This window comes from Salminus brasiliensis, chromosome 20 (assembly GCF_030463535.1).
Source record: "Salminus brasiliensis chromosome 20, fSalBra1.hap2, whole genome shotgun sequence".
NCBI lineage: Eukaryota > Metazoa > Chordata > Actinopteri > Characiformes > Bryconidae > Salminus > Salminus brasiliensis.
Window position 1 is genome coordinate 30243294 of NC_132897.1, and position 27156 is coordinate 30270449.

At 36.7% G+C, this 27156-nt stretch overlaps 4 protein-coding genes across 5 annotated transcripts; 2 read left to right on the plus strand and 2 right to left on the minus strand.

The window, feature by feature from the left end:
- Nucleotides 1-67: 67 nt before the first annotated feature.
- arl6ip4 (ADP-ribosylation factor-like 6 interacting protein 4) lies at nt 68-4471 on the minus strand. 2 transcript variants are annotated; one of them, XM_072664562.1, is made up of 6 exons: nt 4341-4471; nt 2850-3015; nt 1767-2117; nt 1152-1269; nt 990-1059; nt 68-816 (listed from the first exon to the last, which is right to left on the minus strand). In XM_072664562.1, exons 2-6 carry the CDS (start codon nt 3013-3015, stop codon nt 760-762), a joined length of 762 nt encoding a protein of 253 aa, XP_072520663.1. In that variant the 5' UTR covers nt 4341-4471; the 3' UTR covers nt 68-759. The 2 variants fall into 2 exon arrangements, with proteins under 2 accessions (XP_072520663.1, XP_072520664.1); XM_072664563.1 differs by lacking the exon at nt 4341-4471 and adding an exon at nt 3753-4030.
- Nucleotides 4472-5859: 1388 nt separating this feature from the next.
- Nucleotides 5860-13291, minus strand: mthfd2 (methylenetetrahydrofolate dehydrogenase (NADP+ dependent) 2, methenyltetrahydrofolate cyclohydrolase). The gene is made up of 8 exons (XM_072664532.1): nt 13027-13291; nt 10979-11163; nt 9737-9859; nt 9152-9304; nt 8783-8890; nt 8519-8611; nt 8126-8251; nt 5860-6981 (listed from the first exon to the last, which is right to left on the minus strand). Exons 1-8 carry the CDS (start codon nt 13104-13106, stop codon nt 6833-6835), a joined length of 1017 nt encoding a protein of 338 aa, XP_072520633.1. The 5' UTR covers nt 13107-13291; the 3' UTR covers nt 5860-6832.
- Nucleotides 13292-14423: 1132 nt separating this feature from the next.
- On the plus strand, nt 14424-19339 carry mob1a (MOB kinase activator 1A). Its single transcript, XM_072664845.1, has 6 exons — nt 14424-14636; nt 15644-15810; nt 16037-16130; nt 16270-16403; nt 17166-17329; nt 17457-19339. The coding sequence occupies exons 1-6, from the start codon at nt 14623-14625 to the stop codon at nt 17532-17534; spliced, it is 651 nt and encodes a 216-aa protein (XP_072520946.1). The 5' UTR covers nt 14424-14622; the 3' UTR covers nt 17535-19339.
- A 1208-nt stretch (nt 19340-20547) lies between these two features.
- On the plus strand, nt 20548-27058 carry dguok (deoxyguanosine kinase). Its single transcript, XM_072664486.1, has 7 exons — nt 20548-20993; nt 21140-21249; nt 21454-21650; nt 22756-22903; nt 23369-23484; nt 23778-23877; nt 26601-27058. The coding sequence occupies exons 1-7, from the start codon at nt 20861-20863 to the stop codon at nt 26625-26627; spliced, it is 831 nt and encodes a 276-aa protein (XP_072520587.1). The 5' UTR covers nt 20548-20860; the 3' UTR covers nt 26628-27058.
- The last annotated feature ends 98 nt before the right edge of the window (nt 27059-27156 follow it).

Consider the following 27156-nt stretch of genomic DNA (forward strand, 5'->3'; position numbering starts at 1 on the left):
CAAACTCCAAGTATTCATTTACTTTTTTACTTACAGAAACATGAACAACAATGATCCCAACAAAATGTTCTTTGTCTCAGTAACCAACTTTCGATGTTGTGTTTTAATGGTACAGAGAAAACTACAAAAAAGGAACAGGCTTACAAAAGGGACAGTGATGGTGCATTTGTAAAAAAATCAAGTCCACTGACATTTTGTCTGATCTAATGTTTGAGTATGCATTTTATTGCGCAGTATCTCAAAATATAATTTGGTTCTTTTAAAAAGATTTACTGCTCGCTTGCATATAGCCAAAAACACTTTAGATCTGTAGATCAGAAGTGCATATCTCAATAGTTAAATTCTTTAGGAAAGGATGTATGACACTGATTTGATTTTAGATACACAAACACACACTTATTTACAGAATAATTTTGAATTATTGCATTGCTTTATGTCTACTACATGTAGCATAAAGAAATCATACAAAACTATAACCTGAATTATTAAATAATCCAGTTAAATTAACCGTAAAAAGAATTAAGACATTTGAATGTGTGACTCGTGCTAACAGATGCCAAATAAAGACTGCATAATTATTTATGATCTCTTAATGCCAATTAATCATTGTGTGCCAACCCCTCATACAAAACAAGATTAGATTAAACATTTTAGGTGAATTCCTAGTATTAAAGGACAACTATCATATGTAGGACGGTAATGATTGTGCTTTCGGATTCCTCAGGGTTCAGGGCCATGTCTGTATAATCTGTTGTTCCTCTACCTGTTGATTCCTAGTCTCTTTTGGAATGCCAAACCATCTCCCTTGGTGGATTGCTGTTTGTAGGGGGGGGAAAAAAAAAAAAAAGTTACATACACATTCTCACAGGGAAGGTCATATCGAATCTTGTCAAGAGGGATCACAAAATAACACCATAAGTACTACAGTAATAATGCTTGTGGTGGTATTGTTTGAATCATTTTTGCAAACATCAACCAAAACAAAAAACCTTATTGATGTCTTTGTGCCGCTCTTTGCTGACAATCTCTTCCAAAACCTCTCCATCTCCCCTTATGAGCCTGTGAATAAATCAATACATTTTACAATTAATCCAATAAGTCAATTTACTTATCTATTACAAAGTAAAATAAGACAATATAAGGCAACACACCTGGTCCGCCCTGTCTCAGGGTCAATGACCCGGCGGATGACACTCTGTCTGGCTTCATATTCCTCCTTTGTCAGAGGTCTCTTCGTAGAAAAACTGGCCTTCTGCTCATCAGTCATCACTGAAATTAACAATTTCAGTTTTAATTCCACATGAAAGACTGTAATATAATGTTCTGTTATGTATACAGACATTACAGAGCAGAAGATTATAATCAGTGAGTGTATATATATCTTTTTTTTCATGCAAACTATTAAACTTTCTCTGGTATCTGTGTTCAGTTTCTGACCACCATTAACAATCCAGAAGTGTCCCCAGCAATATTTGACCAGCACCCCACACACATTAATGTCATCACTATGTTCCACTGCCCAAATAATATCTGATACGAAGTGGTCCGAGGTTGATTGCTTTCCATTGAATGGTGAATGGGCTAGAGGGGCCTGAAAAATTATGTTAGGTGTACCTGTTAAAATGGTCTATAAGTATGTAAGCATCTGTATGCACAAACTACACTTTCTCTTTCATTTAAAGACCAATGGGGGGGGGAAATAACAGTTCCAGGCATTTACATTCTAAATATAGTTGAGATATTTCAGCAAGCAAGGGTTTACCCGCCTGGACCAGGTTCGGTAGCATCATCATTTTGCCAGGTCTCCAAGTAGGACTGTGTTTTTTCTACGTGGACCGATACTGGAACAGGAATCATCAGTGGGGCTTTATTCGCTGCTTTCTCAGCTCTAGTTGCTAATTTCTTTATTTTCTTCAATCGTTTTTTCTCCTTTTTCTTTTTCTTCTTTTCCTTTGCTTTCATTTTCTTCAGTCGCTTTTTGGCTTTCCTGTGCTTTCTCTTCTTTTTGGCCTCTTCTTCGCTGGATGAAGTGGAGGAAGATGAAGAGCTGCTTGACGACGATGATGACGACGAGGACGAACTCCTCCTTTTTGGCTTTTTCCTCTTTGTTTTCCAGTCTAAACACAAATACAATAAGTAAAATACATAAGTAGAATTTGTACTTTTAGCCACCCCTATTGTACTAAAGTGTTTGAAAGGCTTGTTTAATGCATTACCAAAGGTTTCCCAAAAACATTCACTTTCAGCTTAGCTAACCACACTGGTTTTGATTGCATTCATTCTAGAGCATTACTGAGTTCTAGTAGTGGTTGGACTTCAATTCAAAAGGTAATTATTCCAGAAAAGGCAGATAAATTAAAAAAAATAATACATTTTAAGAAATTAAAATCAATGAACAAAAATGAATTCACGTGATTAATCACTTACCCCAGGTACAGCTGATCATTTGTCTCTTTAAAACAAAAGACTATATGCACTGTCATAACACCAGTCTTTATTTGCTTCATAAATCACTTCGGTACCCCAATGAAGTACACTAGTGAGGACACTTGTTATTTGCATTTAATGTAAAGAAAATGTATCTTGCAGGGAAAACACTGAAAGAACAATGTCATTATGAGCTATGAGTAAAAAGCTTTGTTGATGGAGCAGATTAGTTAATTTATGTAAAACATGAAGTTTACATTTCAGGAATCAGGAGGAAGCTCGGTTTATATGTTAATCCAATAATGAGATATTGACTTATCATTTTAGCAAACTGTAATGTTTGACTGTCAGTTTAAGAGCTACCTTAAAACAACCCCCCCCCCCCCCCAAAAAAAAAAAAAAAACACAAAGAAATGTCCTACCTGTACTCATGCTTTTGTTAGACAAATGAGGGCTTGGACTAGCACTGCTAGAGCTTGAAGATGAAGAGCTAGATTTCCGGCGCTTCTTTTCTGATCTTCGCCCTCGTCCTTGCCTACTTGCGGATCTCTTTTCATGAGACCTGCTGCGAGACCGGCTACGCCCCATCTAAACCAAAGCATTTACAAAGTGTAAATCCCAAATGGCACCCTATAGAACACCAGATTCCAAACGCCTTAAAAAAAAACACCACCACTCATATACCCAAACATTGCACTGAAAATCCCAAAAGGATTCGATCATGATTCAAATAGACATTAGTCATTAGCTCCTTGTTTGTTTGATATAAATATGTATGTATTTATTTTTTGCCCTTGCCAACCCCCCTTCCTTTGGAGAACAAACATTTTTATTACAAAGTCAGATAGTTATGAAAGAAAACGACTAAGAATTATTAAGGAGTGGGGTCAGATGGTCCGTGCAGGGGTGTGCAGGTAGTAATGTGTATCATTTTGTGTGTGTGTGTGTTTGTCAGTGTAACACAAACAAAAGTAGATAGACAGACAGACAGACGGAACAATAAAGGGATATACAGGTGGACATCTGTAACCCGGATGTTTTCAAATATGACAATGCAAGGTAGTAGATACAGTTCATGTTGCTGTTTACTGACTGTTTCGAACCAATACACGGGGGCATGCTTACAGATCACATTTACATTTACGGCATTTAGCAGACGCTATTATCCAGTGCGACTTACAAAGTGCTATGTGATCACATATAACAAAGTATGTAAAATGGGACAAATGGACACATGGTCCTACTGCTCATTAGACACTTCTGATACCAATTTTAATGCCAAACAATTTTGGCACAACATTCTCAACTTTAGACATTTTCTTTACCTTGGAGTACAACTATCGCCCTTTCTTTGTTTGTTGTGCGACCACACCATTATGGACCCGAACATCTATTACACTACTCCCATTCTCTTCGCCCTTATGTAAACACGTTACCTTACTTATCATTAACATAATGTGTAAGTAAACGAGCAAATAAACAACACAACCTTACTTCCCTAGCTAAGGATTTTGATGCCGTTGCTGCAACAACTGAATTGGAACACAAGCCCTTACATAGCTATATAGCTAGCTAGCTAGCTACGTATGACGAGGTTAGATAAAGTCAACGTCAGTAAGCTAGCCGGCGAGGTTGCTAATATTAGCAACCTCGCCGACACACCGAACTAAAATATCCGTGCTTTACTGACTTCACAATTAAACACATATTTGGGACATACTAACGCGTTTCTTCTTCCTTATGGTAAAATGAGTGAACGACCTCAGGCTAGCTCGAGTTACCTAGCTAGCTAACAGGCACTGAAAACGCATAAAGGACTACTGAGATATTAGCTCGCTAACTAGCTATGAGGCTAACCTTTTTGAAATCAATGCTTCATGATATATAATTTATATAAACAATTAGTTACCTACCGAGTTCTGTGTTTAGAAACAACGGCCAGTTTCCGTTTATTTCCCCAAAATTACGAGAAAAAAAAACTTTGGCCAGTTTGTTTTCATTGGTTCTTGTTCTGTTAGCACATTAAAGTGAACTGAGCGCCCGTGCTGCCGCCTACTGTATGGAGTACAGTTCAGTTTGAACAAACTTTGAGATCTGGGAGTCTTTTAAGTTCTCATAAATTAGTAAATAAGATCTGCACGCGGGAACGCCTTTTTGATCACAGAGGTCAACAAAGAATGGGGAGACTGTTTCGATCAGACAGAAATACTAACTCTGAAAACCACTAAGTACTTTTGTGGTGAGCAGAAAAACGACCTTCAGTTGGATGGACTACAACGGCAGAAGGTCTTCACTTCTGTCAACCAAGAACGAAAAGCTAAGGCTGCAGTAGACTTTTTACCACAATTGGACGGTTAAAGAAAAACCAGGTCTGAGGAATCTTTTTCTGCTGAGACGTGCATGTAGGGTAGGGTCAGAATTTAGCACCCACAGCATGAATCCATGGACCCAACCTATTATGTAGCAACGATCCAGGTTGGTGGAACTTGTGTAATGGGGGGTGTGGGGAATGTGTTCTTGGCACACTTTGGACCTGTTAATCTCAGTTATTGCTTGAATGCCACAAGACTAAGTGTTGTAGGAAAATGCACCTTGTCACAAAGGAAAAGTCATCTCAAACTGGTTTCATGAACATGACAGTGGTTTCAGTGTTGTTCAGTGGATGACTTGATTTGAATCCAATAAAACACTTAGGGATGTGGTAGACCTCAAGATCTGCAGCATAAAAGTGCTCCTGAAATATCTGCAGGAACTGTGTGACACAATTATGTCAACATGAACCAGAAGGAGGCCCTACCTGGTATTAACAGGCATTTTAATAAATTGTTAGAGGTGTATATATGCATATGCATAAGGGGTGTAACGGTACACAAAGGTAACAGTTCGATTAACACCACAATTTGGACCTCACGGTTTAGTACCACGTCTGGTACAACAAGAAATAAGCAACAAAACCCCCAAATCCATAATGCTGGGTTTCTTTTTATCTAGTTTAAAAAGACAAGTTACAATTTGTTTAACTGTAACACTGTCCTACCTGGCAGTTGAAATAGCCGGTAGTGTGTAAACGGAGAACGATAGTCCTGTTTGATGCATTTCCACACACAGGTCCCACAACTGTCAACAATGCGGACACAGGGGATGGACAAGACTACTGTCACCATAGCTATATTTGCAAACAAACAAAATTCCCAAAAATGGATGCAAAGCAAACCTTACTAATGGCTTGCTAAAGATTTCTGGGCTTGTCAAATTGTTCTGCATTACATATACATATATATATATATATATATATATATATATATATATATATATATATATATATATATATATATATATAAATAAAAAATATACAAGTATAGGCTCTTTTGTTTTCACAACATGTGAAGAAAGAAAGAAAGGACCCCCCCCCACACACAAAAGCCCCACACATTTAATTTGAATACTGTTGTTTATTTAGACTACACATACAAAAGCATTTGCAATGTAAACTTAAAGCTTTTCCTCATACAGAAATCTGACCTGTGTGCATTAATCCCCATTCTCATTCATGCAGCAAAAAGTCCTTTCACACCCCTTAAACAACTTCTCCACAAATCACCCTTTCTTGTTATACTCTTAAAACAGAAGGGAATATTAGTTATTTCACAAAACACCATTATGTTTTTTTTAGGTGCACTGAGTGAACAGTATTTTAGCCACAATGAAGCGAGGACCCTCTGAGAAAGCCTGTTGGGTCAGTCATTGAGAGGTCACGGAGGATAACTTTGATCTAAATCACCTGCCATGCTGACTCAGTGTATTGACCTGTCATGGCCACCTGGTTGCCCAATTTGTGTACATGTATTAACTTGCGCAGATAAATGAGCGCAAGTTCTTAACATTTATTTATAAAAGAACAGGCTGAATACTATTATTAATGTGAATCTCTGTGCACAGCAAAACAGCATTACAGTTACTCTCAAAAATAAATAAATATGCTTGCATTTGAATTGACTGAGAAACAGCTTTCTCTCAAAAAAGGCTATCAAAGCATAAAACAGAAGCTGACAAACAAACGGTGACATCAGAACTTAGGAATCTTTGTTCTGTAAGCAGTACAATGTATTATTTATATAATATTTTTTGAGGCACATTATCTAGATACATTATACAAAGCTTGTCATTTTCGTTCTGTATGCGTGAATGCAGAAAAGTAATACATTCACTTTGCCAAAACTCATTTCCAAATCATTCATTTCATAGAACTGAGTTGACCTATGCTGTGCTGTGAGCTGTAAGCTACAAAAAGGAGTGTGGTATCCAAAAATAGGACTTAAAGCTATTGCAGTCCCATCTGGGAGATCCTCCCAAAGTAGGTTGGGGGTATGGAATGTGAAACTTTGGGAGAGGGCGGCCGAGGGCATTAGGAGGATGCTACCATGCGCACTCGCTCTGGAGGGGTCAAAAGAAGGTTTTTTGCTGCCTTAATGGTGTTTTTCATTAACATGGCAACAGTCATGGGTCCAACGCCCCCTGGGACTGGAGTGATGAAACTGGCCTTCTTCCGCACACCTAAAGGGAGGTGAGAGATTCAGTTTTAAATACATAACGTTAAACTGTGTTTACACAAATACAGAATGAAGACAAAAAAAAAACAAAACAAAACAAAAAAAATCAGAGAACACATTAAAGCTCACAGGTGAAGTTAAGTCTAAATACCATGAAGTTTTTGTTCATAGTTTAATTAATTAAGGTTAAGTGTCATTTCATGTTCATTACATGTGACTTTTTTAGCAGTATGGTTTATAGTTTATGAAAATTTTTTCATGCTGAATTATTAAATTATTATTCAAACAGTATATACAGTGTGTCTGAAGACCAGAAGATTATGATCTTCACAGGGAGTAATCCAAAGGTTCCTGCCTAAAAGTCTGTCTGTTCGCAGAGTGCTGCATCAAAGCATATTAATTTAAAGGTGCCCATCAAGCCATCCTGAACCTGAGCATTTTTGTAATTTCATTAATATAAAATTACTGTTTACCTTTTTGAATTAAATTAAACTTGAGATTTTGCCTAAAGTTAATACAATGTGCCCTCAGACTGATACTGAATGTGTCTGTACACCATCACTGTGCAACATCAACTGATTTAAAATGAAGCAAGATGTGACTGAACTGACTTTCAGCTTTAATATAAAAAGGTTTAACAGCAATATCGAATTAACCGTTTAAACTCCATTGTGGTGGAATACAGAGCCAACAGTACAAATACAAATTGCTAACCTTTGCATGGCATATAATGCCATATTTTTGCAGAAGAATTGAGATTTTTGATTTGGCACAGTATGAAAATGCTCCAAAAAGTCAGTTTAGCAATATTCTGTTATGCTAGTGCTGCCCTGGTCACCTTTAAGTTGCTTACTCTGAAGTGCAAAGGTCTAGGAGCAGCAACATTTCAGCTGTTTATCAGCATTTTGTAAAAGCAATAATCCACAAAGGTTATAAAAAATAAGGCTATAGTATTGCAGAGACTTTAAAATGTACAAGGATTTTGTACTATATAATACTATACTTAAAAAATTAAATTTAAAATTGGGTGGTTATGTTCTGTATGTTTGGATTACTGCAGCCAGCTTAACATTAAAAAAGCATAAAGATGGGTATGCTGACTGATCAAAAGATGGTCATTTAGATTGTAGCTTTCTTTCCCCATTTACCTTCAAAGTCCACATCACCAACAAGTTTGTTTTTTCCAGTCAGTGGATCTTGTATTCTGTTGATGCCCACGTCAATGACAGCTGCGCCTTCCTTTATCATATCTGCAGTGATGAGGTTGGGAATACCTGCATGAAAGGTCAGATATAGCAAGATCAGAGAAATTTGCAAAAGACAACTGCAATGTCAGGACACAAAGCAACGGTGTGTGAAATACACAAATTACAAAACAACCGGCCACAGAATATACTGTTACATTCTTGTTGAGGAATACATGAATAATTGTAGAACTTTTTCTTAATTAAGGCTACTAGATAATTTGTTCATCAGTTTGAACTAAATACATTTTTCACAAAAAATACTGTTAATACTAGAGAAAGTAGCAGAATTGGCACCTGCAGCCGCAACAACGATGTCAGCGATTTGTGTGTGCTGGCGAAGTTGTTCTTTAGGAGTATAACGATGAGAAATGGTTACTGTGGCATCGCCTAAACAAAGAAAAGCAAACGTGCAGAGAAAACAATGAGAAAACATTTATTTTTCTGCATTAAAAAGATGAATTAAATATGAACAATATAATTGAAAAGATTTACAAAGTAGCATTTAACCTTCTGCCTGACATTTAATTGTCCTTAGATCTATAAATGAATCTGACTTACCTCCTGGCCTTTCATGTCTTCCATCTGTGTGTAGCAGCATAGCAATGGGCATACCCACATTTTTAGACCGACCAGCTACCAATACGTTTTTACCCAGTGTGGGAATACCTATGAAATGAGAGAACAACTAGTTTTTAGACTTGTATGTGAGACCTAGGTAGTCAAAATTGGTAGAAAACGCACACACTAAAATAAACAGGTTACCTCAGGCCAAATTAGTTGCATATAAATGGATTTTTTAGGTATAGATGCAGTCTAAACAGTACAACTTTTGCTATGACATTTGCAATGGAAAAAGAAAAAACAAAAACAAAACAGTAACAGCTTGGCTGGACCATCATTAATTGATATTAGTAAGTAACGCCAAACCTGTGCGTTTAATGATTTCCCACACTCCCCAAGGCGTGGCAGGTAACATAGTGGACTGGTCCAAGCACATACGACCAACATTGACCACATGGAAGCCATCCACGTCTTTATCTGGGCAGACTGCGTTACATATACGCCGTTCATCAATGTGTTCTGCATGTGAGAAAGGGAGAGGGTCAAAGGCTTTTAAAACATTGATTCTGGTCAGAATAACAAGCATGGGTCCAGTCTTGAGTCAAAGTCAAGATATCCTTGTCTCTTAACTTCAAACAAAACAGTTGTAACTGGATTACAAATCATGCATACATGGATTAATACAAACACCATGATATGACAATATATGACCGACCTGCAAATTGTAAAAAAAAAAAAAAAGCAAAGTGATTACTACCAAAAGCACACATCTCTGTAAAGCTACTTTGACAACAGCTGCTGTTAAAAGGACTATATTAATAAACATGACATTTTTCCTCACTCAAGTCTTTATCTTGGACTGATATAAAATTCTGATTACTTGATTTAATGTAAAAATTGGTGATAGCAATATGCAAATATGTAAAGGAACACTTTACAGGATTCACTTACCAGGCAATGGCAGCTGTACCAGCAGACCATCTACTCTGTGGTCAGAGTTGAGTTTGTCAATCAGCTCCAGCAGCTCTTCCTCAGAGGTTGAAGATGGTTTTAATATGGTCTCACTACTGATCCCTACACACACACACAAATAAATCAGAAACGCAAACAACCACCGTTTTGACAATATTAATCTCAGTTCAATCAATGCTGTGAAATGTAATTTTGGGAAAAAGAGCCTTGCAGTGTAAACAATGTACATAGGATACAATGAGGGGAAAAACATACATCTACGAAAACATGTTAGAAGTTGTAATATATGGTTTATATTTTGTAAACAGCTATCATGATACTGACCTTTGCAATAGGCTGCAATTTGCCAAGAGGGAACTAAACCAATCAAAGTGTGAGCAGGGGTGCTGCCAGGTATTAAATATTACATGTAGAACTTAATACTTTAATACTTAATACTGCTGTGTTGGGTGTCTGACCAATTGAGTCGAAGATACTCATATCTACTAACAGTACATTATTTTCATTAAAACATGCAACATTACTACTTATTATTTATTCAATAATGCACTGTTTAGTATATTTAATATTTTGCAATTTATGTAACATTGTAAAATATTGAATATACTGAACATTGTATTTAAATGCACTGGTGAAGAAGCAATGTCTCATACACAGTATAACAATCCAATCACAATACTAGTATTGTATCCATATTGTGCAGTCCTAGTTGAGAGAGAAATAAAAAGTGGGGGGTGGGGGAGAGATGCAAGACATAACTTATCAGTAAGGGCCAGCAGCAGCAGAACTCCCTTATCCAATTTCCCTGTGTGTCTGTGTGTGCATGTACCAGTGTGTGAACCCAAGTCATGTGCACACTCAAAATAGATTTCAGCACAGGAAAGGAGAGCAAAGAAAAGGTTCACCATTCCTCAAAATAGATAGGCTTTGTTTGGAGTTTGGATTACTAACAAGCTACGAAAAAAAAATTGTTCACTGAATTATGCTGTCTGTTCTACTCCTCAGGTAGCTAGTTAATTTTGGTAGTTTACTTTTACTTCCACTCAAGTTATCATTTTATAGAAGTAACAAGGCATTTGCTGGAGCATGTTTACTTTACCCATCTCTCCTTCAAAACTTCAAAATTTCTCATCATTAAACAAAGTCAAACTGAGAAAGTAGTGGACAATGAACAATGTTCCAGTTCACAAATAAGTGTACAAGTTAAGTTTCTGATCTTACCAACATCAGCAGCAGCACGGGTCTTGTTCAGCACATATGAATGGCTGGCAGGGTTGTCGCCTACTAGCACCACACTCAGGTGGGGCCGCCGGTTGCCAGCAGAAACCCACTCTTCTACATCAGCATGTGCCTCTTCACGGATCTGACGGGCCATCTTTCTTCCTGAGATAACCACAGCATCTTGTCTAAGAATAGAGGAGTTAAAAACCTATGGTTAGAGAGCTATATTTGGTTACCCACAACTGAGGCTTTCATGTTATTAGTAATTAAGTAACCAACTGAAAATGTCCTATACTCACTTATCACTGAGGTTCAATTTTAAAAATCTAGTAATCAAAATAAATCAATTATGACTGCCCTAATAAATCTCTAAATTCAGCCCTTCTATTTTAAAGTTTAAAATACAGTCAGCCATTTCTTGCAGCAAATCAAATCGACGTATAACTGTCAGATCATTGACAATCATTGGTAAATGTTAACAGTCACGCTCACGCCACTCAAAAAAGGAAACTGGGGAAGGTGAAGGTAACTCAAACTAGGTCTCCCTGAACATGGAGGTGGCCTAAACATAGCTGTGGTGGTTGCATGTTACATTCTGAACATACAGACTTCTTGGAATGACAGCTTTCAAGCCAAAGCCTTCAAGCCAAAGCCTTCCAGCTTGTGCAGGGGGTGCATAGGTTATGATTGGATATCACAGTTTCAGATTGTTAACTGTTTTGAATGAGACTTTGCTTACATAAGAGGCCACACTGAAAAGTAATGAGCCAATTGGCATGATGTAAGAGGCCTTTTGATGTAGGCAGCATATAATAGTTCTCTCAGTGGTAGAGAATAAATTCCAAGTGGGCTTTTGTTGTCATGAAGGCCTTGTCAAACAGATATAGGGGGTTCTTAAAACCCTTCTGCAAGTTACTGCAAAAGCTCACACTGTGAGACCTTTACAAAAACAGTCAGCAGTAAAATGCATTTCTTATTATGATCTATAGACTCATCAGTTTTTTCTGAATCACTTGAGCAATTCACTTGCTTGAGGGCAGCACTGCCAAGTGTCAACCTCCTGCAAGAGTCATTAATCTTCTATGGCCTCATGAGAACTTGAGCAGAGACTTTTTTTTAAACCTGGAATCTCATTTTCTAGCCAAAGTGTATAAAATGAAAATAACTCTCCTACATATTACATCCTATAAGTGTACAGTTGAGTGTCTCCTGTTTCATTTACATATTAGGATTCACCTCTGGAGAAAATACTTTTAACCATAATAAAAAAGTGAGATCCTTCTTTACAAGTAAGAACTGGGTTAGAAATCCTAAATACGACGTAAGCTAAGTGATCCAACTCAGGATTGCTTTGTAAATACCAGAAAACAATGCAACGTTACAACGTGTCGTGTCTTAACGAAGGACGTTTTGTTTTTAATTACATAGCAACAAAGTCATGTGCATAAACCACGAGGTTATAACATGTAGTCCTAGCGCCCAATGGACTTTTGCCAGTCAGTCCAAATCAAAGACGATGTGACAGCAGGGGACTGCGTGCTTTCAATAAGAACCAACGCGTGCTTAAGTTTAAAAAGCCACGTAGCTAATTACAGAGAGTGAACAGGTCACACACACACAATTTTGTAGCTTGCCACTTCTGAGCTGTAGGCTGCCTCATTGCAAGCATTCTGGAGGATTTCATCAGCCACAAGTGAGTGATGTCTACCGGCAAACCGCGGGAGGGCGCACGGTGCCGTCAACACTATTAGCAGGCTTTTAAAATACATTTGTTACATAACGTCAACAACAAAACACGGAACAGCATTTGACTAACTTTTGTTTGAAGACATTTTATATTCAGCAGGGTTTGTTATGGTTGAAAATTCCAATTCGAATTTCTACTTCGCAAATACATAAAATCATGACAGCTAAGTCGGCTTTGTCAGAGCAGCTGTAAGCTAAACGACGCTTTCTCTGTAACTAGCTATATAGGATACAAACGGCGCACTGTCTTATCAGACACACGACCTTCACTTTGTTAAGCTATTAGTAGGAAGGGCACATACCTTAACGCCGACAGATGAAGACTGCATGTTTGATGGTGGGCATGTTGGCACAGCTTCCGCAGCGTTCTCAGCGTGGCCATGATTTAACTTATGTGACGTCAGATTTAATATATAGCCATAAATAGGGATATATGTATAAAATAAATAAACATGTAAGTAAATAAAATGGACCCAGAACAGTGCCGTGACGGATTGAGGCTTGAGAGCCAGGCACCTTCCTCGGTCAGAGCAACCGGGCGGGAGTACGCCGTTTTAACCTGCGGCGTGTACGTCACTGCATGGGATGGATTACATCACAGGGTTCCGCCCACTGGCGTCCACGATGAACAATGCCAGAATTTCAGAGCGTGTCTTTTTTTTCTCGGACGCTGGCCATTAACCACTTTTCTTTAAATGTTCCTTTAGTGCGTCGGTCCTTTTTAAAATAATTACACTTGACAGTGAAGACGTAGAACATCAGGTCGTTTATAATTAACGTAATAATTTCTGCATAGTCTAATGTTTAAGATTTTAAAACATTATTTAATTGGTTTGTCGGGAAATTCTAGAGGAACTTACCTAGTCGTTAACGCGTTGGTGATAAGACGAAAATGACCAACGCTTTAAACGCATCTAAAAGCCATCTCACAGAGCGCCATTGCATGAAATGGCTAGGAATATGATGTCTAATGTCTAATAGACATTTTTCGATCATTTTGGTAAAAAAAAAAAAAAAGTAAATAAAATGTCTATAAATATGTGTAGTGCATTTCAACATATGGTTCCCAATAACAATGTTGTAATGGAATCTTAAGTGATAACGTTTCTCCACAATGCACCAGTTCACATCAAACCACTCTGAAACGTAAAATAACACAAATTTAGTGGTGTGTGTTTATTGTTGTCATTTATACATATCTATACAACTATAAAACGTTTAGATAGTATGATGGCATTGCCAAACAGATTAAATAATTTTAAGCAAAATTAAATAATTTACTGACCAAGACATTTTGTACGTAGCAAAGTTGCCGTTATAGAAACATACTGAATATGACAAAGTTCTGACTTAATAGCACACAATTTGTGTTAACGCATTAACCATACAACATACATACATTATTATTAACATATTATTGCAGGCATTGCATGATAGAGACTAGTATATTTCTCATGTACGGTACATACTTTTAACATATATAATAGAATTGCTTTTTTGTATAGTGAAATAAGCTTAGTTTTCTTACTACCTGCATCAGGGTTAAGCAAGACTATCCCCACCTTCTAGACCTTGAAAAAATAATTACATCTACATTTTGCATCTATATGTGTGATAGTAATTTTTAAATTATTTACTGTGTCCTCTATACAGTTCATGGGTTACGTTGCGTTTCCTTCTGGTCTACGTCGTGATACAAACACTTCCTGTTTCAAGGGGCTTTCAAGTTGGTCGTCTTTAGGGTTTTGAAACTTCGACAAATTCATTTTAAAACGTCGGTTTAATGCCTTAATTAACGTTTTGGTGAATACTTTAGATCCGATCGGCCCAAACTTTGTTCTCCCTGGCAAATACCTTAGCTGACGACGTTACTTGAAGTTGAAGCAAAGTTAACGGAAATGAGTTTCTTATTGTAAGTAGACTGTGTTTATAGTTAGTTTACCAGTGAGTTGGACAACTGTTTAATGCAACTTAAGTGGGTAAATAACAAGATTATTTAATAGTTTTGTGTTTTATTTAATGTTTGTAGCTAGAACTAAGGAGTAAACCGAGTTGGCTAGCTAGCTAGCTAGCTAATGTAGGTAGCGAGAACGGTGGCTAGTTAGTTAGCTAGCTAGCTAGCTAGCACTAGATAGTCAGTATAAATTAGAATAACGAAACAAGGCTGCACCTTGCGTCTCTTTGAACTCTCTAGACGTTGTAGCTAGCTATATGTCGAGGACAATGTACAGTGACAACAACAACTAGCCACATTTAATGTTTGTACGAATTGTGTAAAGCAGTGTTTTTGTTTCTTGAAATGTGTTTTGGACGTTATGCTGTATTCACGCTATGTTTTCTCGCAATGTTCTTTAGTGTGCTACAAAATCTTTGTCACGTTATTAGAAATTAATGTTATATTTTTTTACTTGAAAACAGGAATCATTTCATTATTCAATCATACCACCTCATGCAGATGAGATGGTATGACTGCGTAATGACTGGTTCCTGTTTTCTGGACAAAAAATATGACTGAATAACTACTGGTTCCTGTTTTTATCATATATCTAAATTCGTAGCACAGCAGTGTTTCCATCAGTATTACAGTGTCTATTACTGAACTAGTTGTGTCAACCAGTATTGCTGTGTGTTTTAATCACTTACCATTTGTCACAACAGTAATGCTGCCATTAATGCAACCCTTTTTTTGTCTAGTTTAGAGTAGCGCCTGAAGAATGTTTCCCCATATATTCAATGGGACCTTAATTAAAAGACTGTAGAGTTGATAAGCATGAAGTATAAAAGCGTTCTGTTATAAAAATCAAGTTATGTGACACTGATGCAAGATAAATTGTCTAGGTGAGCAGTGGCAGTGTTTAATGCAAAGGCATCAGTGTTCACACTTGAACCATGCATACATGCTTTTTCCTTTTACTTTAGTGGAAGTCGGTCTTCAAAGACATTCAAGCCAAAGAAGAACATTCCAGAGGGCTCTCATCAGTATGAGCTCTTGAAGCATGCTGAAGCCACTTTGGGAAGTGGCAACCTTCGAGCTGCTGTAATGTTACCAGAGGGAGAGGACCTTAACGAATGGATAGCTGTCAATAGTGAGTGTGTATGTCCGCACGATTAAGATGTAGTCATTAAGAGACACAAGTATTGGAATTTTAATGCTTTAAAATTAAGAACTTTTTCATGTCATGCATCATTAGAGTAATCTAATTAAATAGTCCTATTTTTTGTTAATTCTCGTTATTTTGGAAAACTCTGTTTTTGTTGGCTCTGTCAGCTAATGCCATTTTTGTTTGTTTGCTTTTTTTATATAAATGAAAGCTGTGGACTTCTTTAATCAGATCAACATGCTCTATGGCACCATTACTGAATTCTGCACTGAGGCCAGCTGCTCTGTTATGTCTGCAGGGCCCAGGTAAAGTTTTGTTTTTGACTCTTGAGTGCCTTGATACAAAAAACTTTTGCTGTTTCATAATATTATTTATTTAGGCAAAAATAAATATGTAAGAGAATTGTGTCCAAACACCCCAAAGTTGTGTATTATGTTTCAACAGGTATGAGTATCACTGGGCTGATGGCACCAATATAAAGAAACCAATCAAATGTTCTGCTCCAAAATACATCGACTATCTGATGACTTGGGTTCAAGATCAGTTGGATGATGAAACCATCTTCCCTTCAAAGATTGGTTTGCATTGTTTTCATTCTGATGGAGTTTTGTAGGAAGGATGATTATTGCTTACACATAATAAGACAAGACAACCATGTTCAGATTTATGTCAGACACAGATGGAATTTTTAATCTATCTGTGTGGTGAACACACACACACACACACACACACACACACACACACACACAAGTGAGCAAACGCACACAGCCATTGCTGCGATGCCCAGGGAGCAGAGAGGGTGAAGGGCCTTGCTTACGGGCCCAACAGCTTGCCGAGCCCAGGCATCAAACCAACAAATTAATAGCCTGGAGCCGAGCCATATGAACCTTGATATCTGAATATCAATGTTCATTTTTGTAAATAATTTATTTTAAAAAAGGTAAACTGTCATTCTTTGCATGGAAAGTGACATTCTAAGCCTTTTTCCATTTTGTTTTTGACCAGTATGGTTTATAAACTCATGAAAATCAGACATCCATTAGTCTGTGATGGTTTGCGGTGCCAACCACCCTTGGATCAGATGAGGTTTGAAATAAGTTGTGGCATGGACTGTATTAGGCAACAGAAGGTGTTCATTTTAGAGATTACCTGGTCCCCAGTGGCGCCTCAAAAAAACAAAACAAAAAAAAAAACATGCACCCACCATAGGGGGCATTGTCCAACAGCCATGAAATCTGTTGTTTGCATTTATCTGTAATTACATTAATTTGTTGGTCCATTGTGCAGTACAATACACCCACATGCATATTGTGATAAAATGTTTCCCCCCTCCATTCCAGGTGTGCCTTTCCCAAAAAACTTCATGTCAGTGGCAAAGACCATTCTGAAACGCCTGTTCAGAGTCTATGCTCATATTTACCACCAGCACTTTGATTCTGTCATGCAGCTGCAGGAAGAGGCTCATCTCAACACTTCCTTCAAACATTTCATCTTCTTTGTGCAGGTGAGATGATGGCGTTCATAAGCATCTGAATGGGTGACATTCAATCAATTTTTTGCAAAAGGTAAAAGTTAATCATTTTAAGTATGTCAAACAAAAATCATGACTGGTCAATGTCTCTTAATGTTAGGAATTTAACCTGATTGACCGCAGAGAGCTGGCTCCCCTGCAGGACCTTATTGACAAGCTGGGCACCAAGGACAGATAAAAACCCATCACTGAATCATCCATTAGTGCCTTCAAGCACTTTTGTCAACCATCAGTTTTGTCTTTATTCCTTTTCTTTTTTTTTTCTTTTTTTCCCTTTTGGGGGGTGGGGGCAGTGCATTATGTCTCATCTTGGTGTCTTAAACGTTCTCACTGAGCTCACAGAGGATATTTTAATGCTACAATCAGTACACTTTAAGAGTAAAGTTTCTTTATATTGGCTAAAAAAGATTTTTAGAATTGTTAAGTAATTGAGACATTGTTTATATATGTGTGTGTGTGTGTATGTATGTATGTGTGTGTGTGTGTGTGTGTATATGTATATATATACATATATATATATATATATATACACACACACACACACACATATATGTTTACACAATTAAATGTCTTGATAGTATTCATATACTGAATGTACATTTACTGCTTTTGTTGATCTTTACTGTTTGGGCGCCTCGTGAGCGATATTTGATGACCATGTGTGGATGAAGATAAGTTTAGAAATATTTTTTGAAACTCCGCCCATTTTTTGTATTAATACATGATCAATTTCATACAAGCGACCTTTTTATATTGCTTCAGTTTTTAAATTGTAATGAAGTTGTTTTAATGTCAAAAACTGATATTAACTGTGATTGCACATTTCACTGTAAGTACAGATTATTGCTAGTCTGTAAAATACTTAGTACTCAGTAGACACACAATTTTATTTGAATAAAATTGATATTTTGCTCTTAGGTCAATGTTTCCTTGAATGTTCGAATATTATACTCATACTCAGTACTTCATTTTCATATCAGTTACAGTCTACTTATTTTCCTCGCATTAAAGTAGTTTTTAGTTTGCCCTGCCTCATATATCACCAGTGGCTGGTGTTTGCACACTTTTTGTTTTTGTTTTCTTTTTGTTTTGTCATTTTGACAGAACCAAAGTATTGTGTATTAATGCAAAAATGCTATATAGAATGCAGTTGTTTCTTCAAGATTAGATGTCAAAATTGTATTTATGTTGGTTATTTCAATTTACTCTGCTTATATCATTACTGTATTTGCAGTTCCTGCAAACCCAGCTGTGTACTCTAGGCCAGTGGAAAAACAGTTTTAAATTTTAGGATCAGCTTTATTTGTGTCAGTATCGCAAGGCCGCAAAGGTTTTAATACAGTTAAATTGTTCTAAATGTATATGCTGTTATGGTAGCATACATGTCAAGTTTGAGAGTAAGTAAACATAGAAGGTGTATGGTTTCAAAAAGGGCTAAAATGTACTGTTTGGCTCCAATGCCTAGTTATATTTTTATACAGGGAACATCTTTCCCTTTTTGTATCCGTCTTTAAGTGCTGGACAGCTTTACATGCTTTTTTTCTGTTGGCTTACATTGTCTGAAATGATTAAATCTAGCCAGGGCTTTTGTTCTAAAGCATTTTAGTATTAAAATATTCTTAATTGGTGTTCAGTGTAATGCTCACTCTGTCATCAGAGTGATGCTTTTGGAAAACCCAGCCCGGTTTGATATTTAAGGAACATTTTGCCACGATCAGGACTTTTTGAATTATATATAAATAAAGAAGGATAAGCTAGCATAGCATCAAATTCAGCAATGAACTAATGCAAGTTTTCTGGGTTATTTTCCATTTTATTTAGCAATTTAACAAAGTAATTCATGTTCTTATCTTCTAGTACTTGAACTGGTAACAGATTGCATTTAATCTGGAACTAAATATGAGCCGAACTTTGTGCCTTAAGTATCAATGTACCTTCTTTTTCATTTTTTCATGCAGTTGTTAAATAAAGTGCTTTCTTGCACTCTTTCGCTGCTTATTGTCTTTGTAAAATACTACAGTGCGCAAAAGGGGATGTTTTCCTTCCACATTGCATTACTCTGAAATCAGATATTGACTTCGAAAATGTTGCCGAAAATGCGCCCCCTGTAGGCAATTCCGTGCTTTTCCTGAATTGTGTTGATAGGTGGTTCTGGAATGGCTGCTAGGTTGCAGTTAGAATCTACAAATATTGCATGTTTTGTTTTAGATCATTCAGTTTCAGTAATAAATAACATCTTCCACTATAATACTATTTTCCACGTAATTCTACAGTGTTTTCTACTGTATTGTCATGGGCAGTACTGTTTAGACTTTGAATGCATTTTGAAACGATTGACGATTAGCTACTAAATTTTATAGCTACATTTATACAGATGCATGTTTAATTTATCTGTAGGTCATGTATAGTTGCTGAATGAAGGAAGGGCTGAAACATTCTTGCAGGCCCCACTTTTTAGTTGGCTTTCCTTCGCTTACACATAGATAGCTACACTGGTGCCTGAGTATACTTCATAGACGCTAGGGCAAACAGCGTCCTCGGGATGTTTTTGTAACGGTGTTCCATAGTAACATACACCTCAAACGTACGTCTCTACATAAGAGCGTCAGCTAAATGTCATGAATGTAAATCTAGTATAAATGGTACTGTGCTTTTATTTTGAAGGTAAAATCCAGTGTGCTGCCGTATCCACCCAAATTCGGAACCCCTTTGCTTCCGGTGCGACCTTATTGTATGACACGGCCAACCAGGGTACATATTTATATGCCCGACTCCGGATAGTGAAATAATACCAGGGACCCTGACACAAACATCCAGTGATTATACGTTTCTAGGTTTCTGGTAGTTTCAGTAGTAGTAATAGAGTAGTAATTTGCTCGTTTATTCGTGCTATGCACCTTTTATATTTTCAACATAGCGAAATAATTTCGTTTTACTTCCGACTTCACTTTTAATGAAGTTGCATATCTAATACTATCAACACTTCAATTTCAGGAGAAGCATTGGAAATTTTTCTACGTATTATTTAAACCTCTCTGTTGCCCTATGTTACGCAATGATGGCTGTATATATATATATATATATATATATATATATATATATATATATATATATACACACACACACACACACAAACCTGTGTACATGTATTTATGTCTATGCGAGTATTTATGTCTATACAGTACGAGCCGGTATGATTTTAAATCAGGCACACACAAAAGGGTCCTCAGGTTGTTGGCTGGGGTTGGAGTAGGGCTGCACGTGACCTCCAAAGCGACTGCCATGCGACTTCTGTTATGATCCATGAGACTGGCGGTGTATCCCAGCGCAGAATGTAGATGAATGTAGAATGTAAAATTGTACTCTTTGCGGAATCAACTTCAAACAGTAGCTTTTAGTTCTATATACATTTAATGACCCTACGTAAAATGTGTTTCTTGTTAAGCTAATGTTTCCTGTTTGTCACGGATCAAGGGAAGGGATATAAACGTCTGCAGTGTTATCATGCGTTTTAATACTGTAACAGTGACACTGCATCTGACAAGACGTTTGCTTTCGAACTCGTCCCAGTGTCATGTGATGCACCAAATGGCTGGAATCAGCCATGTGAAGAGGGTTTCTATTGAAGGTAACATAGGTAGGTACTTTTAATTTCTTTGCATTACAAATATATTAGTGCTGCTAATTTTAAACTATTAATTTTAAAAGATCCACTGTCAACAGTTGCTTCTGTATTTTTTTCTTTCCTTCCCCTTTCCCTGTCCTACGTTTTGGAAACTCAAGCGGTTGGGAAGTCTACTTTTGCAAAGTTATTGAAGAATGCAGGGCAAAACTGGGAAGTCATACCTGAACCTGTCAGCAAGTGGCAGAATATTGAGGCGGCAACCTCGCAAGTAAGAATCTTAACTAGAAATGCCTCCCATGATGCATAAGCAGAGGCTGCAAAAACTTGATCAGATGTGTTGAAAATGAGGCCAATAATCTTTATTGAATGCACATGTGTAGATATTTTAATTGTGTTTAGGTAGGCGTTTAAAGACTTTTATTCACAAAACGTATTATTACATTGCCATTGTTCCAAAATTTTATCCATGCAGCCAGTGCGATCTCCCCAGCAAACGGCCAGTAACCTGCTAAAGATGATGTACCAAGACCCCAAGCGCTGGTCCTACACCTTCCAGACATTCTCTTGCATGAGCCGTTTGCGTACCCAGCTGCAGCCTCCACCCGCCAGTTTACTGCAATCCACAGAGACTGCTGTGCAGGTGTATGAACGCTCCATCTATAGCGACAGGTGATTGCACAGAAAGGGTTCAATGCTCTGGAGTAAGGGCTGCATGGTACTGACAAAATATCAAATGATTATATTGGTGCATAATTTGGTTTACAGTTTACTTGCGTTACAATATTTCTTAGCCTAAATAGTTTTACTGAGAAGCTTTAATGGAAAATTGCAGACTTTGGCATTGCTTCTATTTAAAACATATACAAGAAGGGGGAAGATGAGCTTTCCTCAGTCTCAGTCTCCTCAGGAAGTAGAGGTGGCCCTCTTGGCTATGGAGCCGATGTGAGGTTCTTTGCGATGTGGACACAGAGGAATTTGGTGCTCCTGACTATTTCCACAACAGACCTGTCTACCAGCTGTTCTGCACATTCTCTGAGCACTCTACCGATCCTGAGAATGTGATCCGATCCTGAGGATTTTTGTTGGTTAACTCTGTGTAGAGTTCTCCGCACATCAGCTGTAGACAGACACGATACCTGGTCATCCTGTCACAGGTCCTCCGCAGCATGCGCATCTCAGCAGTCACCTATAGAGACCTGAAGCAGTTGGCAGAAGATGAGTGGCCTGAAATTCCAGTTATGGTTACATAAAGGGATTAATTTCAGTTATTGTTTACAAAGAGAAGAATAGTTAATGCTACCAAATATTAAGTTGTGTGCCACTTGTTTTGTCCAGTCCTTCTCTGTGTGGAATGAGACCAGATTTTATTTCTGTTTTCTGTGTGTTGGTCCAATACAAGCAAAATGCACCCTGGCCTCACTAACGCTCTTGTCGTTGAATACAATACACTTTCCCAGCAATGCTCCACAATGTATTTAGTATATTTCTTGTGCAGCTGTGGAAACATTCCCATGTATTATTGAGTATTAATCACTAAGAGTGTGTATTCACTATTGTTTTTCAAATGCCAAACAAACCATCCAGAAATGATGATGGGAGGAAGAGAAGGAAGGATTTGCAATACTTTGCAACACCCTTTTTTATTAAATAATTAACCAAATCATGTTGATATATGCCAATATTATGTATTGTAATTGCTTTAATCAGCTAGTCATTTACTGCTTTTACTGTAATTTAATTTACTTCTGCTTAATCATATTTGTTCTTGTTTCAGGTACATTTTTGCTCAGAATATGTTTGAGCTGGACTGTATAAATTCAACAGAATGGACTGTGTATCAGGACTGGCACTCCTTTCTCGTTGAGCAGTTTGGTCCTAAGGTACATCTGGAAGGGATCATCTACCTCAGAGCACCTCCACAGGTGTGATGGTACTCTCATCAATGCAAATCAGGATACACATGCAAATGCAGTCCTAGTCTCCAGTAAAAAATGTTTCATGTCAGTCATATTCCATTTTCCTGAACACATCTTATGTTGCCACAATAAAACCAAAAAACCAAACCAAACAAGAATTTGGCCTGCCGCCTTCAACACATCTGTGCAGTGAACAAACACTAGTGAGCATTGGTACCTGAAGCAGTGGGCAGCCCAAAGAGCATTTGGGTGTTCAATGCCTTGCTCAAGTTCATTTCAGTCATGCCTTATTGGTTCAGAGGATCAAATTGACGACCTTCATGTCAGGCCATGGCTGCCCTAAAATCAAATCAAGTATGCATGATCTAGGCTCAGAATATTTTGTTAATACACCAATGTTCGTCAAAAGAATTCTTTCAGACTTGTCTTGTGAATTCCACATTAGATTCAAATCTGTGATTTTGTCCATAGACCTGCTTGGACAGGCTGGGCTGTCGAGGTAGGGAGGAAGAGCAAGGCTTGCAGTTGGACTACCTTGATACACTGCATATGCAGCATGACAACTGGCTTATTAACAAATCCACAGAGTGAGTATTCCTACTTTTTATGAACTGCTAAAAAGTGTTTGTTTAGTCAAAAATTAAATGCACAGTTTTCCACTAACCCCCAAATGTTGATCAGCCAGAATGTGTTTGGTGCTGAATATCTATTGGCAATTTGTAGTCACCCTTAAAGTTTATTTAATCTTCTTAATTAATTTGTTTGTGTTTCAAGTTAATAAATGCACAGATATATTATTTTACAATCTATATTGTATGAATAATATGTGTATGTACATTTTATTTATTTATTTATTTGTTTATTTTTAACTTCACTGCAGAATTCATTTTGATCACTTGAAGAATCTTCCAGTGTTGGTATTGGATGCTAGTCTGGAGTTTGAGAAAGATCCTGAGGTTCAGACGAGACTTATTAAAGAGGTAAAGTATGTGGGGGTGGGTGATATGCCAAAAAATATATATCATGTCATGTAACTTTAAAAGGCTCTGGTAATCAAGGTGTTTTTGGCTAAATATTTTGCCAAATCTGTTGTTCTTGGTCAGTAGTGTTTTATTACTGCTGCAACACTCCCCTGGATATTTCCTCCCAGTCAATTTCCAATGGTGGGATCTTCAGCACTATACTTATCCAATGCAAGCAAGGCCCTGATGTTTGGGTTCTTTTTTTGTAAGTTCTTAGTTGTACAGCCTCAGACTTTCAAAAAGCATAGTAAAAAAGAATAGTTAATAAAAATAATAGTAACAAAAAATGTTATGTTTTCTTTCTAGAACATTTGACACTTATTGTTGCTTTATTAGACAGAAAGTTCCTGAAGTATAAATAAACATAATAAGAATAATAGAAATAGCGTCCTAAAGTATTAAAATAACATTAACCTTATTACAGGTAATAGCGGTAGAATTGTAGTGTGGAAGAAGCATGCATTAGTTAACAGATGGACCTTAAAGGGACCTTATTTTTTAACATTCTGCACTATTTATGCTGAGATGCAAATTTGTTACTCTGCCCTTGATTGTTTTTTTCCATCAAAATTCCATCAAATCAGGGAATACATCTTACTTTGGGATAATTACAAAAGTAAGGTACTATTCCCTTCTACCATGTTAAATAGCCGAAACAGCATGTCATAGTTTGCAGGTTAGTTTTTTTTTTTAAAGTTAATGAATAAAAAGGTGTTACAGGTCTCAGGTGTTACAGTCTTCATGTGAAACCACACAATGGCAAAGGCTGCCAATAAACTGACAAATTGTTTTTGCAGAATAAGACATGTCACGACATTAGTGGAATCCAATAAAACTGAAGAACAAAGTATTAGGGCCATTCCACCGAATGGGTGTTGTAACTCTTTAAAATTAAACTTAATTTTGTATCTTTTTTAAACACTGAATCTAACACCACATATATTTAACTATTCAAAATATGTATTGGTCAATCACAGGCCGTTTTTTTTTACAAGGTTTCTAAGCCAAGATGGTTACATTTTTCTCAGTCCTGTTACCAAAACTGATGTGACATTTAAAAAGAATGTTTAAAAGTATGTCAACTAATTCCTCTGATTTTCCCCTCATGAAAGTGTTTTTTTAAAGAAATGGTTGACGTCATGTTCAAATAATTGATATTTATGACTAAAAAATCACTATAAATGCATGTTGTATTTTTTTAAAAGATGCAATGGCATTTTTATCTTTTCAAGAAGACCCAAACCTGAAATTGATGTAATTTCATGTAATTTAATAAACAAATGGATAAATGATAGAACAAACATAATTGGAAAAAGTGGTTTATCTTAATTTTTGGGTTTTGTTTTTTTTTTTTTCAAAAAATAATCAAGTAACAGCAATTAACATGAACGTTTGTTTTTTTTCAACAGAATCTTTTTTCAAAAGATTCTTTTGTTTTGTTTTTTTCCATCTTCTTCTCTGCCCTTGATTTATGTTGCCTAAAACACACATGTGCATCACATTAAGTAACACATTGAAGTTGTTAAAATGAACTGTTACATTATCTCTGTGACTTGATTAGCAGAATTTTATTGGAGTAAACTAGAAATTTGCAAAAAAAAAAAACTTACAATTTTTTTTTTTTAATAATATTCACACTAATAAATCAATAAACCAGATGACTCTACTCACTCCTGTTACTGGCACTCATATAAAGAGTAACAGGACTGGAAGTGACAGGACTGAGTTTTTAGCATAGAACATAAAATATATCTACATGGCACCTATGCTAATACCATGATGACTCTGAGCACATGATGGTGATTGTTCCAAAGTGTGTGTTTTAAAAATAAACCTATATCATCTAAGAATTAATTTAGGCAACAGGACAGAATGTTGAGATTGACCTCCTCCAGTCATAGTTACATCAAATATGATCAGATCAAATATACAGAACAAAAAAGGGGGGATCTTACTTTTGGTCTTCCCATGGTCTGATGCAACTTCCTGTTGAACATGTGACTTGTGCAATGTTCCAATTTTTTTAGATGGGATAATATGTTATGGTAACAGGACTGAGTGTAAACCTAGGGACATAACTAAAATGTGTATTTTAACTTAATTAGTGTGGATTTTTTTATGAGAAAGATATTTTTAAAGCACAGATGGGATTTTAGATGTGATTTGTCACACAACAATAATTTTTTTAAAAAGCGCAAGAGAACTGGTAAAAGCTGTAATAAGACGTGGAGGCTTTACGTTACATGCATGTTCCCTTTCACGTCCGCAGCTCAAACCCAAAATTACCAAACAAACATAAAAATAACCCATATATATTGAAAAACGACCTAGCATACAGTGGACTGGGTGTATGTAAACTGGGGAATTTATATAAATAAATATAAGTCAAGATGATGACTCATAACAGTCAAATGGCATGTGACAGACAGAATTGGCATGTGTCCCGGCCCTGATTTGGTAATGCTGGATGTTCTTTTAATCCAATCAAATGAAGCTGCCATTTAAAAATTTTATTTTGTGTGACAAGTATGCAAAAATAAGACATTTGTTATTGTATGCAGAATAGAAAAGTTTGCATATGATATTTTGCCCAAATGCCATACCCACCACAAAACATCCTACTACTTAGCAGAGCTTTATTATGTATTCTGTGAATATTCTGTGTTTTTTCTTGCCCACAGGTTACAGCTTTCTTCAATGGTTTATAAATGCTAAGGAACAGGACCGAAACCAGAGGTGTCAGATATCAGAATCATCTCCATCCTGAACTAATGGTTAATGTCTTTGAAAACATATGTATAATAGTATTTCTTTATTTTTCTGAACTTAAATGTTAAATAGTTTGCCCACAATGTGTTTGTTCTTTGGCTTTAAATACATGTTTGCATTCTGTCAAAAAAAAAACCTGTTGTGAAAGTCTGACAAATGTTCGGTGAGTTATATGAGGATTTAAGTGCAAAAAAACAAAAAATAAAACCTAGGTGTCATCTAGATCTAGACACTTTGCAGTGTTGCTGTCTATCCGTGTTGTGTAATTTTCAGGATGTTCCACTCAGTAAATTTGCTTAAAGCAAATTGAAATGGTTATGTGCATGAACTTGTTTTGATATAAATCTTACAGTTTTTCAATAAATGTAAATGGTGTTAAACATTTAACTATTATTTTTTATTATTTTGGTATGTCTTTTTAAACCTTGTACTCTACTGAATTATTTGATGAGACAAAACTAATTATTT

Excerpts from the sequence above, each read along its gene's own strand:
- arl6ip4 (XM_072664562.1), bottom strand. The coding sequence starts at position 3,015 with ATGGGGCGTAGCCGGTCTCGCAGCAGGTCTCATGAAAAGAGATCCGCA. Across the intron at positions 1,270-1,766 it reads TGCTACCGAACCTGGTCCAG|TGATGACTGATGAGCAGAAG; the intron begins GCGGGTAAACCC and ends TGTTAATTTCAG. Across the intron at positions 817-989 it reads GGCACAAAGACATCAATAAG|CAATCCACCAAGGGAGATGG; the intron begins GTTTTTTGTTTT and ends CCCTACAAACAG.
- mthfd2 (XM_072664532.1), bottom strand. The coding sequence starts at position 13,106 with ATGGCCACGCTGAGAACGCTGCGGAAGCTGTGCCAACATGCCCACCAT. Across the intron at positions 11,164-13,026 it reads CTTCATCTGTCGGCGTTAAG|ACAAGATGCTGTGGTTATCT; the intron begins GTATGTGCCCTT and ends CTCTATTCTTAG. Across the intron at positions 6,982-8,125 it reads TGGTGATGTGGACTTTGAAG|GTGTGCGGAAGAAGGCCAGT; the intron begins GTAAATGGGGAA and ends ACCTCCCTTTAG.
- mob1a (XM_072664845.1), top strand. Across the intron at positions 15,811-16,036 it reads CGAATGGATAGCTGTCAATA|CTGTGGACTTCTTTAATCAG; the intron begins GTGAGTGTGTAT and ends TATAAATGAAAG. Across the intron at positions 17,330-17,456 it reads ATTTCATCTTCTTTGTGCAG|GAATTTAACCTGATTGACCG; the intron begins GTGAGATGATGG and ends TCTTAATGTTAG.
- dguok (XM_072664486.1), top strand. The coding sequence starts at position 20,861 with ATGCGTTTTAATACTGTAACAGTGACACTGCATCTGACAAGACGTTTG. Across the intron at positions 22,904-23,368 it reads ACCTCAGAGCACCTCCACAG|ACCTGCTTGGACAGGCTGGG; the intron begins GTGTGATGGTAC and ends TTTTGTCCATAG. Across the intron at positions 23,485-23,777 it reads CTTATTAACAAATCCACAGA|AATTCATTTTGATCACTTGA; the intron begins GTGAGTATTCCT and ends ACTTCACTGCAG.